At 40.1% G+C, this 18,623-nt stretch overlaps 2 protein-coding genes across 2 annotated transcripts in view; both read left to right on the top strand.

Annotated features, from left to right (window-relative positions):
- Positions 1–999: 999 nt before the first annotated feature.
- Positions 1,000–13,619, top strand: nipal3 (NIPA like domain containing 3). Its single transcript, XM_060879226.1, has 11 exons — positions 1,000–1,243; positions 1,533–1,601; positions 5,526–5,697; positions 5,839–5,898; positions 6,224–6,369; positions 6,507–6,603; positions 7,082–7,217; positions 8,253–8,341; positions 8,454–8,517; positions 9,662–9,756; positions 10,614–13,619. Exons 1-11 carry the CDS (start codon positions 1,184–1,186, stop codon positions 10,796–10,798), a joined length of 1,173 nt encoding a protein of 390 aa, XP_060735209.1. The 5' UTR covers positions 1,000–1,183; the 3' UTR covers positions 10,799–13,619.
- Positions 13,620–17,042: 3,423 nt separating this feature from the next.
- rcan3 (regulator of calcineurin 3) overlaps positions 17,043–18,623 on the top strand; it is a 42,072-nt gene continuing 40,491 nt past the window's right edge. Inside the window, exon 1 of the mRNA XM_060880238.1 lies at positions 17,043–17,252. Within this exon, the coding sequence (XP_060736221.1) occupies positions 17,043–17,252 (210 nt within the window). The remainder of the gene's footprint in view (positions 17,253–18,623) is intronic.

Raw genomic sequence — 18,623 nt, 5'->3', positions numbered from 1 at the left:
ATCAATGGCGAACCTGGGATTTGAACTCATGACCTTCAGTCCAACACCTAAACCACTAGGCTACACCTTGAGCACAAACTATAAAAACTTTATGACCAAAGGATTGTAGACATCTGACCATCAGAACAGAATCGATTTAGTCTCTTAATACATCTCACTCATATACGTTTTACCTTATACATCTCATCCGGAGGTCTTTCCCAAATTATTGCCACAAGGCTGAGATCACACAATTATACAGAATGTCCAAGCATCATGAAAATGTTTCTTTTAACAAAGGTTTGCCAAGAATTGTGGGGGAAAATTGAGTGTTTGCCACTCAATTTGAGTTAAAGCATTGGCTTTAACTCCACTGAGCCGTATTAACGGAATCGACTCTCTTTGTTCGAATGAACCGAATCAGTAAAAAAGAACAAAGAGTGTCGATTCCGTTAATACGGCACTCAGAAATATGATGTAGATCAGTGGCCTCCAACACCGGAACTATGGCCAAACATCATATTTCAGTAATGCCCCTGCTGGGAAGCTGAAACACAATCTAATAAAGCAGGGTGGTTACACTAATAGGCTAGTATAGACTCTTTGTTCGAATGAACCGAATCAGTGAAATGAACCAACAGTGGGACTTGGAGGAACATATGGATCTCAAAAAGGTCTTTTGCTGCCACCTACTGCATGTGTTGGAAAAGAAAACTTACATGACCTTTATTATTTAAAAAAATCATTAGTCCTCAATATTATTCCAGTTCTTAAAGTAACTACACTGTTTGATGTTAAATATTTACTGTCAAAAAGTGACGTCACCGTGACACGATTTATTTACGGTCTTTGGCAGGTGGTTTATGAGGTGGTATCGCTTCTGTAAAAAATAAAGAAGATAATAATAAATGTAGAAGCATATATTCGGAAGCAGCTTTAATGGCGGCTAGTTGTTATGTATAGATATCTATGGTTGTTATAGAGACACGAAAGAGCAAAACCGGAACCCCGCCCATTCTGGCTACAGGTGTAACCGGAAACGGAAGTGTTTATGAAAGCTGTCGAGATACGTTGACAGTGACTGGGACTGTCTGAAATTATGACTTGAAATGTAAACTTTTGAAGTATCTGATTTAAGAAAAAACTAAAAACAGAAACCAGGAAAAGGGATGATAGAGCAACTGTACCGGGGATATTAATAGTAATGATGGGTCCGTTTCAAACCGGAAGCCTGTACGCGGCTCAGGGGCCGCTTTCCTACACTGTGAGTTTTGTTTATGTTTCATGTGTCTTCTTTTTACAGACAAGTTTACAAATTAAGTCATACCTTTATATTGTTTTACAGCTGTTGAAGATAAGGTTTAGTTACAATGCTTGTAACACCAATAGATTTGATCATTTATAGAGTTTACATATGTTTTTTCTGAATTTATGTAAATCTGTTAAAATAGAATTTAAATATTAAAACTGGTGTTAAACGAAATGTACTATAAGTATATTATTGGAATTGCCTGCTGTGTAAACGAGTATCATCCTGACTGTTTTACACACAGGACAACCTCATCGGTACATTGCTGGCTATCATCGGGAATTTACTCATCAGCATCTCCGTGAACATACAGGTGGGTGTGAACATACAGGTGGGTGTGAACATGCAGGTGGGTGTGAACATACAGGTGGGTGTGAACATGCAGGTGGGTGGGTGTGTGAATGCAGGTGGGTGGGTGTGTGCATGCAAGTGGGTGTGAACATACAGGTGGGTGGGTGTGTGCATGCAGGTGGGTGGGTGTGTGCATACAGGTGGGTAGGTGTGTGCATACGGGTGGGTGTGAACAGACAGGTGGGTGGGTGTGAACAGACAGGTGGGTGGGTGTGAACAGACAGGTGGGTGGGTGTGTGCATACAGGTGGGTGGGTGTGTGCATACAGGTGGGTAGGTGTGTGCATACGGGTGGGTGTGAACAGACAGGTGGGTGGGTGTGAACAGACAGGTGGGTGGGTGTGTGCATACAGGTGGGTAGGTGTGTGCATACGGGTGGGTGTGAACAGACAGGTGGGTGGGTGTGAACAGACAGGTGGGTGGGTGTGAACAGACAGGTGGGTGGGTGTGTGCATACAGGTGGGTGGGTGTGTGCATACAGGTGGGTAGGTGTGTGCATACAGGTGGGTGTGAACAGACAGGTGGGTGGGTGTGAACAGACAGGTGGGTGGGTGTGAACAGACAGGTGGGTGGGTGTGTGCATACAGGTGGGTGGGTGTGTGCATACAGGTGGGTAGGTGTGTGCATACGGGTGGGTGTGAACAGACAGGTGGGTGGGTGTGAACAGACAGGTGGGTGGGTGTGTGCATGCAGGTGGGTGGGTGTGTGTATACAAGTGGGTAGGTGTGTGCATACGGGTGGGTGTGAACAGACAGGTGGGTGGGTGTGAACAGACAGGTGGGTGGGTGTGAACAGACAGGTGGGTGGGTGTGTGCATACAGGTGGGTGGGTGTGTGCATACAGGTGGGTGGGTGTGAACAGACAGGTGGGTAGGTGTGAACAGACGGGTGGGTGGGTGTGAACAGACGGGTGGGTGGGTGTGAACATACAGGTGGGTGGGTGTGAACAGACAGGTGGGTGGGTGTGAACAGACGGGTGGGTGGGTGTGAACATACAGGTGGGTGGGTGTGAACAGACGGGTGGGTGGGTGTGAACAGACAGGTGGGTGGGTGTGAACAGACAGGTGGGTAGGTGTGAACAGACGGGTGGGTGGGTGTGAACAGACAGGTGGGTGGGTGTGAACAGACAGGTGGGTGGGTGTGAACATACAGTTGGGTGGGTGTGAACAGACAGGTGGGTGGGTGGGTGGGTGGGAACAGACGGGTGGGTGGGAACAGACAGGTGGGTGGGAACAGACAGGTGGGTGGGTGGGTGGGAGCATACAGGTGGGTGGGTGTGTGCATACAGGTGGGTGGGTGGGTGTGAACAGACAGGTGGGTGGGTGGGTGGGAACATACAGGTGGGTGGGTGGGAACATACAGGTGGGTGTAAACATACAGGTGGGTGAGTGTGAACAGACAGGTGGGTGTGAACAGACAGGTGAGTGTGAACAGACTGACATGAGCTGTCAAAAAAAATAGCCTTAATTTCCAGGCAGCTCTCTAACAGGAATGGGGAAAATGTGACGACACGCCCGAGTTGACGTGGGCAATGACATCATATAGGAGCAATTATTCCACTCAGATATGTTAATAAATGATTTTATAGTTTTCAGTTTAAAGTATCCTATATCTAATTCCTGTGGTAGATGTGGTGAAAAAGGATTTTTTTTAGATGTGCTAGATGTGCTAGATTTGCTATAAAAGGCCCTTAACCCTCAATTGCTAAGTTGTATAAATTGTAATTCAATAATGACAAGTTAGTATATCATTAGTATGTTATCTGGTCCGGCAAACATATAACTAAATCCAAATAATTAATATTGACTTATTTCCAAAAGCTTTCCTTTAGATTATTATATAGATATTGTCAAAGAGACCTCAAGTAGTGCACAAGTAGATCCATGCTTCATATATTTTAATGGTGTAGTCATTTTTATGAACATAAGATGTTTAGATAGTTTTATGGTATTGATAATTTACATTTACGGCATTTAGCAGACACCCTTATCCAGAGTGACTTACAACTGAGCAACTGAGGGTTAAGGGCCTTGCTCAGGGGCCCAGCAGTGGCAGCTTGGTGGACTTGGGGTTCGAACCCATGACCTTCCAATCAGTAGCCCAGCACCTTAACCACTGAGCTACCACATCCCATAAGCACAGTTCTTGGTATAGATGCAGATGCTTTTTTAGATTTGTCCTTCTTTTATGAGAGTGTTTATATTCTTTACAATGACAAGTCTTTCAACTTAAAAACTGATCTTGCTGAAACGCAATAATCATAAGCCAATCAGACACTGCTAAAAGAAATATATAGCATGTAAGAGGTGAGGAGATTAGTAAAAGTTGTTTGAGTTAAACATGAAAAAGATAAATGTCAAACATAGACATTTAAGTAAATCAAGTAAATTAGTGATTATTTGAAGCAGGGTTTTATATAAATGTTTTTTATATATATATATTTTTTGTATTAGATAGACATTTTGTTTATCGGATTTGAGGTGCATATTACAATTTTGTTCCATCTACCCTTGAGCTAAACAGGAGACATTAAACAAAATAAAACATTAATTATTTTATTAACAAATTAGTATGGAATCTAGAGGACCAATCTGGGAGTCATGATAAATAACAAGTTGTAATCCTGACAAAGATTCACGCAATATTGTCTCATGGTGGGAGGGATGGTATACTTTCTCTTCCCTGTCAATGATTACAATGACTCCAATCATGGGCATCTCTGAGCTCATGTATGTGGAAGCAAGCTCATAGCAGTTTGTTGGGGGGATAGATATTAATGGGGGGGATAGATATCGATATATAATAAATATTTATATCTATGTCATATTAACACTAAACACACAGCAGACATGCTGCAATGATACAATCTTATATAATAATCCAATCTTGCATAATAATAAAATAGTATACTAACAGTTTATTTCTGAGTATAGCGTGCAGTATAAAACAGTATATAATGCTGTGTGACTCAAGCGACTTAAAAGTGTGCCAAAGAGAACACACCTAGATAAATATATGCATATGAGTTAAGTGTCTTGTAGGTTGTAAGAGGATCTGCAGAGCAAATAAGTTTCTTTCCAAACAGATGAAACCAGTGTAACATGAGACAGTGCAGTGTTGCCCATCCTACAGCAAGACACTACAGGTTCTATTTGGTTAGTTTGTATTTATAGCAGAGTTTTTAAAAGAAATGTAATTTTCCTATATTAAAAAGGTCTCATCTGATTATACATAGATTTGTACTTAATAAATCCATAAATCTTATTTTTGGATGGTGTTGGAGTTAAAGTTGGGGAAGTCGTGGCCTAAAGGTTAGAGAGTTTGACTCCTAACCCTAAGGTTGTGTGTTCAAGTCTCGGTCCGGCAATACCACGACTGAGGTGCCCTTGAGCAAGGCACCGAACCCCACCCAACTGCTCCCCGGGCGCCGCAGCATAAATGGCTGCCCAACGCTCCGGGTGTTTGTTCACGGTGTGTGTGTGTGTTCACTGCTGTGTGTGTGCACTTTGGATTTGTTAAATGCAGAGAACGAATTCCGAGTATTGGTCACCGTACTTAGCCGTATGTCACGTCACTTTAAAACATTTATTATTTGTAGTGTTTCATGTTTTTATTTTTTAAGGAAGAAAATACTGTACTTTTTTTGTAGTATGTAATCGAACAATTATGATTTTTTTTTATTATATCCTTAATTCAGTTCAGGAGTGAATGTGTAAAAATTATTATTGTTTTAATAAATTATATTTATAAAAATGTCATGCTCTCATTGCTCAGGTTTGATTCCAGGGACAGGGAGCAAACCAAGCCACTATAAAGCTAACTCTCAGTGCTCTCTCTCTCTCTCTGTCTGTCTGTCTGTCTGTCTGTCTCTCTCTCTCATCCATGCAGAAACAAAGCCATGTGGTGTTGGCAGGCACTAAGGATCCGAGGCCTTACTACTTCACAAAGACGTGGTGGAGTGGTCTTGTGCTGCTGCTGATCGGAGAAGGATCCCTGTTTGCATCTTACGCCTTTGCACCGCTCTCACTCATCGCCCCCCTCAGCGCTGTGTCTCTCATAGGCAACTATTATTCTAACATGTCACGCATTTACCCAAAACATTTCGAACTTGCAGAAGAAACTATGACATCATTTACACACAAATATTTAAGTTATATAATACACTATATAAAGCTTTTGTGTGTTTATATTCCCTTCACAGCCAGCTGTATTTTAGGATTTCTGTATCTGAGAGAAAAATGGAGCCCAAAGGAGTTTCTGAGTAAGAGCTTTATCTTTGCTTCTGCGTTTATCTACAGGATACCAGTAGAATGCTACATGACATTGCTTCAGCATGGGGCAGAGCTCATTTCAGGGCCAGAAAAAGATCACCTGAATTCTGAAACTGATTTTATAAAGATTATTTATCACTTTTAAACATTGCAATCTGTTCCATTTTAATGCATGAAAGTGGTTTGTTAGATGTAACCTCAAGCCCAGGTTTTTTTTTAAATATTTCTGACTGGTTTCTAAACACTGGAGTAATTAAAGAAGGCATGCTGACGTCATTTACTCGATAAACCCTTGCACCTCTTTTTGTTTTTCAGAGCGCTACATTTTATCATTCCTCGGCTGTGCCTTGACTGTAGGAGGAACATATCTCTTTGTCACGTTCGGGCCAAACTCTCACGAACAACTAAACGCCGAAAACATTGTGAAGCACCTGACTGGCTGGCCCGTCCTCCTGTACCTGGTGAGACTAAAACTCAACATCCCACAGCACTGCTGCTGTTCACACTCAGCTGGGAATCTCAAATCTGTTGGATTTCTTTGGTTCAATGCTACTATATATACTAAATATATGTTGTTGTTTTTTTTTTTATTTCTTAGCTACTGGAGATCATCACGTTCTGTCTGGTGCTGTACTTTTACAAACAGCACAATGCGAACTTCCTCGTGCTCATCCTGCTGCTAGTGGCACTGCTGGGTGAGGGACATTCTTTTGTTTCTTTTTTATACATGTATTATTATTGAATTTTTTTTTTAAATATAAATCTATCCCCAATTAGTCAGAAAGGAAATGTTGCTAATAAAATAGCAAATGGGAACCAGTACAACCATTTAATTTGCATGATGCTTACCAGCTCTCGTTGTCCTTAAGCAATAATTAACGTTATTCATTGGGAGGTAGAAATATTTTTATTTGTAATTAAAGATATAAAATATATAAATCCCCTGATTTCTTTTGGAATTGCTTTTTTAATTAAGTAAATGTTAAACCTAGTTTTATTTATTTTATCATCAGACATTTTGTATGTAATTTCACCGTCTAAATGCGTCCTTCCTCGTTCTTTGCATTATCTTCCATGAAGACTTTTTCAGCATGACCGCTACAGCCTCTAGAACCACTTGAGTATATTTATATAAGTGTATTTGTGCATTTCTTTGTGTTCATTGCGCTTCAGGCTCTGTGACGGTCATCACAGTGAAGGCGGTTGCAGGAATGGTGGTTCTCAGCATTCAGGGATCTCTCCAGCTCAGTTATCCTATTTTCTATGTCATGTTTGTTTGCATGGTGACCACCATCTTCTTTCAGGCATCGTGAGTTTTTCTCTCTCTCTCTCTCTCTCTCTCTCTCCCTCCCTCTCTCTCGCTCTCTCTTCCTCCCTCTCTCTCTCTCCCTCCCTCTCTCTCTCTCCCTCCCTCCCTCTCTCTCTCTCCCTCCCTCCCTCTACCTCTCCCTCTCTCTCTCCCTCCCTCCCTCCCTCCCTCCCTCCCTCTCCCTCTCTCTCTCTCTCTCTCTCTCCCTCTCTCCCTCTCTCTCTCTCGCTCGCTCCCTCTATCTCTCCCTCTCTCTCTCTCACTCCCTCTCTCTCTGTCCCTCCCTCCCTCCCTCTCCCTCTCTCTCTCTCTCTCCCTCTCCCTCTGTCTGTCTCTCGCTCCCTCGCTCTCGCTCCCTCTCTCCCTCCCTCTCTCTCTCTCTCTCTCTCTCTCTCTCTCTCTCTCTCTCTCTCTCTCTCTCTCTCTCTCTCTCTCTCTCTCTCTCTCTCTCTCTCTCTCTCTCTCTCTCTCTCTCTCTCTCTCCCTCCCTCCCTCTCTCTCCCTCCCTCTCTCTCTCTCTCTCTCTCTCTCTCTCTCTCCCTCCCTCTCTCTCTCCCTCTCTCTCTCTCTCCATCCCCCCTCTCACCCTCCCTCTCCGTTCCTCTCCCTCTCCCCCATAAATGGCCGTATGTCGCTAGTTTAAAGAATTTATTTCCAGAACGAATCAAAATAATCAGCTGATGGAAGAAGAAAAATTTAGAAATTAGTTTTTAGAAATAGGTTTAATATTTTATATTTGGATAATTCTAATCTTATGTTTAGTAAATAGTGGAAGTTACTATATTCAAGATATTTGCACATGCTAAGATGTAATTATTATTATAGTTATATTATAGTGTATCCACTGCTAAGTAAACCTTTTGGAATCATTGATCTGTCCCAAGTCCTGATTTGATTCAGATGTAATGGTTTGAGTTTATTTATAATTTGATCTAGCAGTGTGTCCTTCAGAAACTGTGCAGAAATGCAGAGTCAGTGTTTATTCATGCTCTGAATATGATGTTTTGTTTTGTTGGGTTTTTTTTCTGCCCTCAGATTTCTAGCTCAGGCGTCCCGTTTGTACGATTCCTCCCTCATCGCCTGCGTTAACTACATCTTCTCCACCGTGTTTGCTGTTGGTGCAGGTAACACACACACACACACACACACACACAACTTATCCAATTCTCCTGCTTGTTTTCTGTACATTCTGTTTTTATATAATAGGTTCATTGTTTTATTTTTATTTTTATCTAGGCGCCATATTTTACCTGGAGTTCAACCACGAGGACGTTCTGCACATCTGCATGTTTTTATTAGGGTAAGTTTGATATTATATCTGAGCGATGTTCCTACCGCATATCGTCCTTCTCTCTAAAAGGGGATTCATCTACATCATTTACACTACATTTACATTTACGACGTTTAGCAAGTAGTCTCCATCGATTAATACTTTCATACTGCTTGACTAGGTCACAGACTAAAGCTCCCATCAGTCTAAAACTAGGGAAGTGGGAGCTCAGTGTTCTGATGATGGACTGCTGATCAGAACATCGTGAGTTTGTTCCACTTCCAAGCTGCCAGAACAGAAAAGAGTCTTGATGAATATGTTCCTTGTTCCCTGAGAGACAGTTGAACAGTGTTGGAGTATCAGAAGGAGTGTGGTGCAATGTGGGGAAGATATAAATGGTGTTCATCCCCTCATCATTGTAGCTTCCTTTCTCATGATTTACTTCTAGGAAATATTGTCACAGCTCATCATTAATTCATTGTCAGTGTCCACATTCTGTATAAATTCACTGGTGAAAAACACCCAACAACCCCCATTTCTCTTTGTCTTTATTTTTTTGTCCTTCTCTTTCTCTGTCTCTCTCTGTCTGTCTGTCTGTCTCTCTCTATCTGTCTCTCTCTGTCTGACTCTCGCTCTCTCTGTCTGACTCTCGCTCTCTCTGTCTGTCTCTCTCTTTCTCGCTCTCTCTCTGACTGTCTGTCTCTGTCTTTCTGTTTCTCTCTTTCTCTCTCTCTCTTGCTCTCTCTCTCCCTGTCTCTCTATCTCTCTCTGTCAGTCTCTGTCTTTCTGTCTCTCTCTCTGCCTCTTGCTTTGTCTCTCTCTCTACTATATTTTCTCTCTCCCCACTCTATTTTCTCTCTCTCTCTCTCTCTCTCTCTCGCTCTCTCTCTCTGTCTCTGTCTCTGTTTTTCAGCATCACTTAAAATAAATGGAATTTTTTATAGGTGATAAATGACAGAAAATATAATTTACTTATACAAGTATCCAACAAATGACGCTCGGAAATAGTAGTAGCAGGAAGTTTCTTCTCATTTACTGACTCATGTTCTTGGACGCAGACTCGTATGAATGAGTTTTTGCTTATAGAGTGTGTAATAACTGGGAAGTTATCAAGCACCACAGGGCTTTTTCCCCCCGAATGTTTACACCGCGCTATTGTTTGTCTCTTTTACAGATGTGCCGTGTGCTTCCTCGGCGTATTCCTCATCACCAAAAACAAGAAGAAAACCAAAGCTTTTGAGCCGTATGTGACCATGGACATGGTGAAAGGTGGGTGAAAGGCACACATGATCATCCAGGAACCTGCAGTAATAAATGTAGAATAATAACATAAAGCCTGTTTCTGTCAGATCATACGCAGGGAGCTGATTAATTTATTGTCTATACTTTTTTATAGTACAGTACAGGGACAGTAGATTTGTTTCTTGGGAACATAAAAAGATGCATGTTTTTGTCTTATTAACTTGAGAGTAACTGAGGCAGGTGAGTTAGTGACTCTTTATAGGCACCATAACAGTGATAACAAGAAATAAATTGCATCACCGTCTCTCCATGATATTAACTGTAACTTGGAACATTTTAAAATCTTGATGTGTTATTCATTAATAAATCATGATCCTTGATAAACTGCTTTCATATGTGAAAAAGAATAAAATGAGAGGTGTGCTGTTTTTGGAAAACGTCACCTTGACTCCACTTTGCATCAGCTACATCACACGACACTGTCTCTGATTATTTCTTACAGATTATTATGAGATGTATAAATATATGAGGTCCCGATACTTCTGTCAGTGTAAGCTGTTCATGTGGTAGATTATTTGCATACTCTGCTTTGTCCTCCAGAATTTCAAAAACGCTGCATACGTTTTTTTTCTTCCAAATATTTGCAATGCAAAGATTTTCAGATTTTTTTGGGGGGAAAACTACTTCTTTTAAACTCCTAACAGTGAAGACACATCTGTAATGATTTTCTATTAGAGATGTGGTGTGATAATGTCATTTTGTAAAATCGTACGGTCCTGTGAATACCGTTGTGTCAGCTTGATTTAATCCTGTAGGAACTAAATGTTAAAAATAAAGTTAATGAATTTTAATAATACATATATCTTTCTTTGTTTTTAACACAGGTATTCCAACGATCCATGAAAAAGGCTGGCCCGTTCAGCCGGATTATAACGGTTCTTTCTCTTACGGCACCCTCGTGAATAACGACACCATCACACCTGCAACTCTCCCAGTGGTGAATCGGGATACGTGTGCATCTCCCGACACGGGTCGCCCGTACCAGGCAGACGAGATCAAAAAAGACTAGTTAAACCTCTGACAGGACCTCCCATTTATAAAAAAAAAAAAGAAGAAGAAAAAAAAGAATAAAAGCTGCATCTGACTTTATTGCTCTCTTCAAGCATTTAGTTCTATAGGATACTGAATGACTTGCTGATCCAGAAAAACTGAATGGCAAAGATTCCAGAAAACTTCTAAAGACCTTTCCAGAGATGTGAGGCAACTTTCGAGCATCCCAGTTGTCAGACCTTTGTTTTTTGTTTTTTTTAAATCTACTGCGGACGTCAGGGTGAGCTAAAGCAAAAACGCAGCTCCAGAACGGCTCACATCCTCATTCCACTCTGCTGTTAGTCTTAACCTTTGCTCGTGTTCAGTGTAGCTTTTGTGTGCGTTTCGACGGCAACACACCACTTCACAGCCAAAGAAAATCCCTAATTCATAATAACTTCATCATGTAATGAAAATTGTGCTGAGAGTCATTGTGCATCGTCATCTATAATAACCATATTTATTATAATACAAAGATGCCTTAGAACAAAACTTTTTGCCCTTAAAGTAGCACCGGTTTCACTCTGTGCTCCGGTTACTTTCGGTATTTCTTCTCATGTCCGTGTGTTTCCTCCAGGTTCCTCGGGATTCTTCCAGGTTCTTCAGGTTTCCTTCTATCTCCCATAAAAATGCCTATAGCTCAGTTCATACTTCTGGGACTATAAAGTAGTTCCAGGTGTGACTGTGTGTGTGTTGTGCCCTGAGATAGATGGGTGACATTTTTCTGGCCCAGAAATGCCCTTTTTTCCCCCGTCAGGCAATTTTAAAGCACAGGATGCAATCGACTGAGAGGAAGGAGGAAACTCATTACGCTTTATAAAAGACATACTGCTGTTTCAAGCGGAATAATTCAACAGTGCTTTATTCAGTGTATTTTAGTGGATCTGTCTTCACCACCATGCCTTTATTCCTCATCCTAACGCTATGCATTCAACTCTACTCTATGCTGCTGCAGCATCACTTTACTCTCATCAGTATAATCATATTCAAGCACGCATCTAAAGGAAAGGAGTTGATTCTCAACTGGCAGCATCAGGGCTTTTTACATTTAAAAGATTTTTTTGTGTGTGGTAACAGATGTGTAAACAATCAGATTTACTTACTCACATTCCGGTGTTGTGTCATCCATCTTTTCATCCATCTTTGGTCTTTGATTTTTCTTGATATGGGTGTAAGGGCATGCAAGATCTCTTTGCTCCACAGAATGGCTCTTGGGGTCCAAACAATATTTCATATTTCTGGTAGATAGACTCCAGCACTTTTTTTTTTATTATATTTATTTAAATGATGATTCCAAGTCGTTGTGGTGACGGTTGAAATCCCATCAGCCGAGCTAGTCTTAGACACTGTGATTAACGTTGCTTACATAAAGGTTATGTGGAATCAGTTTTGTCTGTTATGCTGCGTTATCTGTAAATCATTATCATGTAATCATTACCTGGTTACAAAGCTTTGCTAATGGAATACATTATATAAACATAAATAGCTAGTTAGACAATGGTGCCATAATATAATAATAATAATAATAATCCATCCATCCATCCATTTTCTACCGCTTATCTGGGGCTGGGTCGCGGGGGCAGCAGTCTAAGCAGGGACACCCAGACTTCCCTCTCCCCAGACACTTCCTCCAGCTCTTCCGGGGGAATACCGAGGCGTTCCCAGGCCAGCCGAGAGACATAGTCCCTCCAGCGTGTCCTAGGTCTTCCCCGGGGCCTCCTCCCGGTTGGGCATGCCCAGAACACCTCCCCAGGGAGGCGTCCAGGAGGCATCCGGAACAGATGCCCGAGCCACCTTAGCTGACTCCTCTCGATGTGGAGGAGCAGCGGCTCTACTCTGAGCTCCTCCCGGGTGACCGAGCTCCTCACCCTGTCTCTAAGGGAGCGCCCAGCCACCCTGCGGAGGAAACTCATTTCGGCAATAATAATAATAATAATAATATATGGGTATTAAATATAGCATAATGGCTTGTACACAGAGGTGTTTTTGTTGTTAGAAAAGCTATATATCAAGCTACAAAGCTTTCAAGCTTATTACTGATTGAGTATTAAGTAAAATAAGGTATTTGGAAATGTCCAGAATTCAGAAGCAATTCTGAAGCAAAAAAACTCAAATTTATAGCTGATTTTCAGCTATTTGTGAAAGTTACTGCTTTTCCTAATCAAGCTAATTTTAACTTCAAATGTGTCTTCCTACCAATGACCTAAGAGTTCACAAACATTTTCATGAAGGTATACATGCGTTATGAATGATTTATGAAACTCATTAGCTCTGACCTTACCTGTAGTTTGATCAGTTGAGGATCTCAGCTCTCAGATGTTTATCTGAAGTCCCTCATTGCTTTAAAAGCTTTAAGTTGGCATCGGCCTTAGTTGCCTCTGGTGTGAGCCGGTGAAGAATTCAGTTTATCATTTGTACTAGTAATAATTGAATCCTATGTTGTCACTTTATTTCTGAAGGTAAACGTGTAGCTGAAAGGAACTACATTTATTTTCATTTATTTATTTCTTTAATGTACAGTAGAAAGATTAGAAATCATCACTGTCTTAATTTGCAATTCCAAAGAATTTGTCAGTGTCTGGACCAAAGGAAATAATTATACGTGTGTAGACGTGTGTCCGACTGATGTTTTTGAGGGTAACACTAATTAATCTTTGAATCAATAAAATAAGCTGAATACTGAATTTTGATGTTGCTGAAGTTATAAGAATGCAACTTGTTAAAACTGTAAATGGTGCGTGGCTTGATTTCTTCAGTGTGACTTTGGGCATTAAACTCTGTATACCATGTTCCATGCTGTATACCCTGTATTCCATGTGTCTCAAATTGTAAAATTACATCACTTACCACAATGCAAAGACTACAGTTATGAATTAGCCATACAGACGATTGGTTTAAGCCTTATACAGCGAATGTCTAGATCTTTAGATAGTAATAATTGTGACAATAAGGATAAAATGGAAAAAATAATAATAAAAATGGATAAAATAATTCATCTAATCATATTTAAGTCAAAGGTAAATTCTAAACATAGACTATACATATAGTTATTACAATCTATAAACAAAATTTAAAGTTAAACAAACTTTTTTTTACAGTTAAACAAAAACTTTCAATATAAAAAAATAGGAAATACTGGTTTATAGTGAACATAGGGAATTTGCAATGTAAATATACAGTCAAGGATGATATGTTGTGTTTACATTACATTTACGGCATTATCCAGAGTGACTTGCAACTGAGGGTTAAGGGCCTTGCTCAGGGGCCCAGCAGTGGCAGCTTGGTGGACCTGGGGTTCGAACCCATGACTTTACGATAAGTAGCCCAACACCTTAACCACTGAGCTACCACATGCCGGAGTTACTACATTGTGTCACTCAGTTATGTGTAAACAGGAAGTCCAAAAAAGGGACCTTCTGTGCTGAGGGTGCGAGCAAGAAGGAATTGAGCCTGAGCTTCACACCTGAGGCCTAACTGTCAGAAAGTCCAGGTATTAAATGCACTTCTGTAAGTTGTTCTGTTTCAGGTGGTTAAGGGCTGTGTCCAGTATGAGGTTGATCTCAGGGGTCTAATGTGGATGTGGCAGGAAGGAAAGAACACATGGAGGATTTAAGCATCAGCTTTTCAGACGTATTCAAAGACTTCACAAAACTTTTACAATTTTTAAAATTAAAATAAAACCTGTGACGTTAGTCTCATATGTAGAATAGTCCGATATCGCTCTTTGCCCCACTGTTGACTTGCTTTCTATTGTTCCACAACATTAATTGCTGTAACTTCTGTGATATAATCAGAATAAAGCACTTTGAGTCACGCGGTTAGAGAGAAACAACACGTCCCATACTTACATACTGCAGCTTTAAACAAGCGAACAGGTGTTTGCGACCGCGCGTAACGTCCCGTAGTACCGCCTCCTTCCGAGAGCTCGACAGCCATTGGCTGGTTCTATCAGACGCGTGAGTTTGATTGGACAATCATTGTGCTAGTGATTACGTTGAGCATCAGGAATAACGGTTTTAAAGGCCAGATAAATAAATTCACGTCATTCGGCCATGAAATCACGACACGCGCGAGCTGAAGGAAATAAACTCTGACGCTGCTGGTTTTACTTTGCATTTGTTTCGGTAAGCGTTTGGATAAATAATGTTTATTTGGTCTGTTGTGGCGGATTTAAATACATTTAAATACATTTGTGAGCTTTTCATACAGTTTACTGCAGTGTGTTTTATATAGAGACGTTTTGTTGACTTTCTCCTCTGTCTTCTTTTAGTGTGTTTACAACATGGACAGTAAAAATAAATACATAAATAGTATGGATCTCTAGGGGCTGGTTTTTATGTTGTTTGGTTTAAAAATAAATGTGTACAAATTGAATCGCATTTGTGCCATAATTACTTTGTCTTTGTCCAGAATTTAATTTATAACAAAGCTCGCCTTTAATAAGATTAGTGCTGGATAAGAAAAATGTAATTAGGAAAGTGACCGCTGGATGTCGCTGTTGCACATGTAAACTATAGATAGACAGACAGACAGATAGACAGAGATGGATAGATAGATTCTTTTATTGTCATTGCACAACGAAATTAAGTGTCAGACCTTATGGTGCACGAAAAGGTAAAAGATAAAATGTATACACGTAAATATAAAGGAATATAAACATTAACATAAATGATCCAATAAAATACTATTTAGTTGAGGTAGTAGACAGCTGAGATATTGCACATGTGAACAGTAAAGTTTAGTAAAATCAAAATTTACGTTTAAACAATATTAAGGTATTGAATTCAATGTCTGAGCTAAGTTGCACATCTTCTCCTGCTGTCCCTGCTGTTCTGTGGTCTCCTCAAACCTTCCAAAACATGATGGTATGCTAAATTAGGCAACCTTGTGTAATGTGTAAAAGTGTGTGTGTGTGCGCAGTGCCCTGGGATGAACTGATGTATAATCCAGGGTGTATTCCAGCTTCACGCTTTTTCACCTAGGGTGTGTTTCTGCCTCACACCCAGTGTTTCCAGGATAGGCTCTGGATTCATCTCAATACTAACCCAAATATACATACAGAGGACAAGGCATGATTAACTTACTATGCATGGGGAAAAAATTAGCTCTAGTTTCTAACTGTCACTACTCAATCACCAGTAGCACTGCTGTATCTCATATGCTTTTACCACTACAAACTATTTTGGATGGGAATGGTCTCGCTCAAATCTGGACAGCTGTACAATTAATGGACAGGGCAGAGGGGGACTAAGGACCTGCATGTAAATATGGTACAGTCAGTAATTGTGCAATTACAGAGTGACCAATTTAATAAAAAATAATTTAAAAAGCCAAGTTGTTTCAGCTACACATTCATGGCATTTAGCAGACAACCTTATGCAGAGTGACTTACATTTTTATTTCAGTTTATACAACTGTGTAATTGAGGGTTAAGGGCAGCTTGGTGGACCTGGGCTTCAAATCTATGACCTTTCAATCAGTAGTCCAACACGTTAACCACTGAGCTACCCCATCCCACACGGTGGGTATTCCTAATAATATTGCCACTGAGTTTACGCTATATTAGCTCAGGCGTCTGTGTAGCTTGAAAAAAAAAATTTACCCAAAAGAATAAATCTCTATACTACACCTAGACTAGAAATTTGTTATTTGTTTGCAGGTTTCAGACTGAAATGAACCATCATGGTTAGACCATATTGCTCCTGGGATGATAGTTAAGTACTGAATTAAACATTATGGGATGTGCTTTTATTAGAAGTCCTGATGGTGATTATTTTCATGTAACAGTATGTTATAGTCTACAGTCTCTCCATGTTTTATTCCTCTTATAGCACAGTAATTTGACGAAATTAGTTATTATTAAAGAAATGATAACTTATCAGATTAATAATGCACGCACATAAGAACTTTGCATCTCGCACTGCTGTCAGAAATGCTGTTAAATAAATTAAATCAACACCTACTGAGCAGTTAGAACTAAGAATTTCACAGAAAAAAGAACACTATTCACTATAAACAGTAGGAATGTACTTTGTATTAATCCTGATTTTGAGGGATGGTTAATACTTCTGTTCTGCAGTCTTTTTTTAATGCATTTCTCATTTATGGTGAATAATAATAATAATAATAATAATAATAATAATAATAATAATAAGCAAAAATACATCTTTACTCAACTCCCTGTCTCTGTTTATATAGTCTACTCGCTGAGCAGGCCGATGAAGATGATGCGTGATGGACTGAAGTTGTGGAGTAATGGCACAGACGCCCACTCTAGTGACCCTGAGGAAGATGAGGATGAGAATGAGGAGGAGATGATGATGTTTGGGGAGAATGATGAAGAGTCAGAGGACATGATGGACTTAAGCGACCTGCCGACCTCACTGTTTGCCTGCTCTGTACACGAGACAGTGTTTGAGGAGGACAGGCAGCGGGTGAGTGGTGCTGGAGTGTGTGTGTGTGTGTGTGTGTGTGTGTGTGTGTGTGTGTGTGTGTGTGTGTGTGTGTGTGTGTGTGTGTGTGTGAAATAATGATTAAGCCAATCATGCTGTATATTATGGGCCATGCCTCTTTTTTTTTCTTTTCTTTTCTTTTTGTAAGCTGCTAATCTTAACCATTAGATGTGAAACCAAGCCAAACATTTTAAATTTCTTCTTATCATTATAAACCATATAACCAGATTTATTTTTATCTCATTTGTCCACAAATTATTTTTCCAGCAGTCCTCTGTATTGTCCACATAATATTTAACAAACGTCATGGGAAGCAATGTTCTTTTTGGAGAGTAGCAGCTTTCTTCTTGCAGCTCTGCCTTGCACAACGAGGTTGTTCAGTGTTCACCTGATGGCAGACTCGCTAACATTAACATTAACCAAAGTAAAAGAGGCCTTTAGTTGATTAGAAGTTACTCTGGGTTCCTTGCTTTTGGAGTGATCTTTGTTTGTTGAAAACCTTTGGCAAGGGCAGTAATGGTCTCATACTTCCTCCATTTGTACAGAATCTGTCTGACTATAGATTTGTGAAGTCCAAATTCTTTATTTTGTAAACTTTTCCAGCCCGATGAGCAACAATAACTCTTTTTGTGATGTCCTCAGAAATCTCCTTTGTTTTTGCCATGATCCACTTTTACAAACATGCGTCATGAACATCAGACTTTGATATATTTCTGTTCTTTAAATAAAATAGGACACTCACAGAGACCTAATTGTCATCCCATTGACTGAAATCGGATGGACTCTAATTTGACCTTCAAGTACTAATCCTAGAGGTTCACATACCTTTGCCTTTCACAGATACTGTATATAATATTGGAACATTTTCCTAAATAAAAAAATGACCAAGTATAATATTTGTCTGATTTTTTTGATTGGGTTTACTTTGTCTGCATTTGGGACTTGTGAATGTCTGATGATGTTTTAGGTCATATTTATGCAGAAATATCAAAATTTCTAAAGGGTCCACAAACTTTCAACCGACACTGTATATGAATTAGCGAGTTGATGTTTGAATGTTTGAAAGGTGAGTGTGTGTGTGTGTGTGTGTGTGTGTTATAATAGATAAATTGTTAAATTGTTGTGGCAATGAAGCATCATCCCAGAATGAATACATTTTTTAACCACACACAAATGCGCACATGCACGTACACACACACACACACACACACACACACACACACTGCCTCAAGCATGTACTGTAGTTCCAACCTAGATGGTTTTATATTCGCTACTAATGCACACGTTTTAAATATAATGGATTCTGAGCAAGCCAGAACAGAATAACCTGCATTTAGTGACTACATTTCCACA

Source organism: Tachysurus vachellii, chromosome 10 (genome assembly GCF_030014155.1).
Source record: "Tachysurus vachellii isolate PV-2020 chromosome 10, HZAU_Pvac_v1, whole genome shotgun sequence".
Lineage (NCBI taxonomy): Eukaryota > Metazoa > Chordata > Actinopteri > Siluriformes > Bagridae > Tachysurus > Tachysurus vachellii.
The sequence above is the reverse complement of the archived record's forward strand: the minus strand, read 5'-3'. Positions and strand labels throughout refer to the sequence as shown.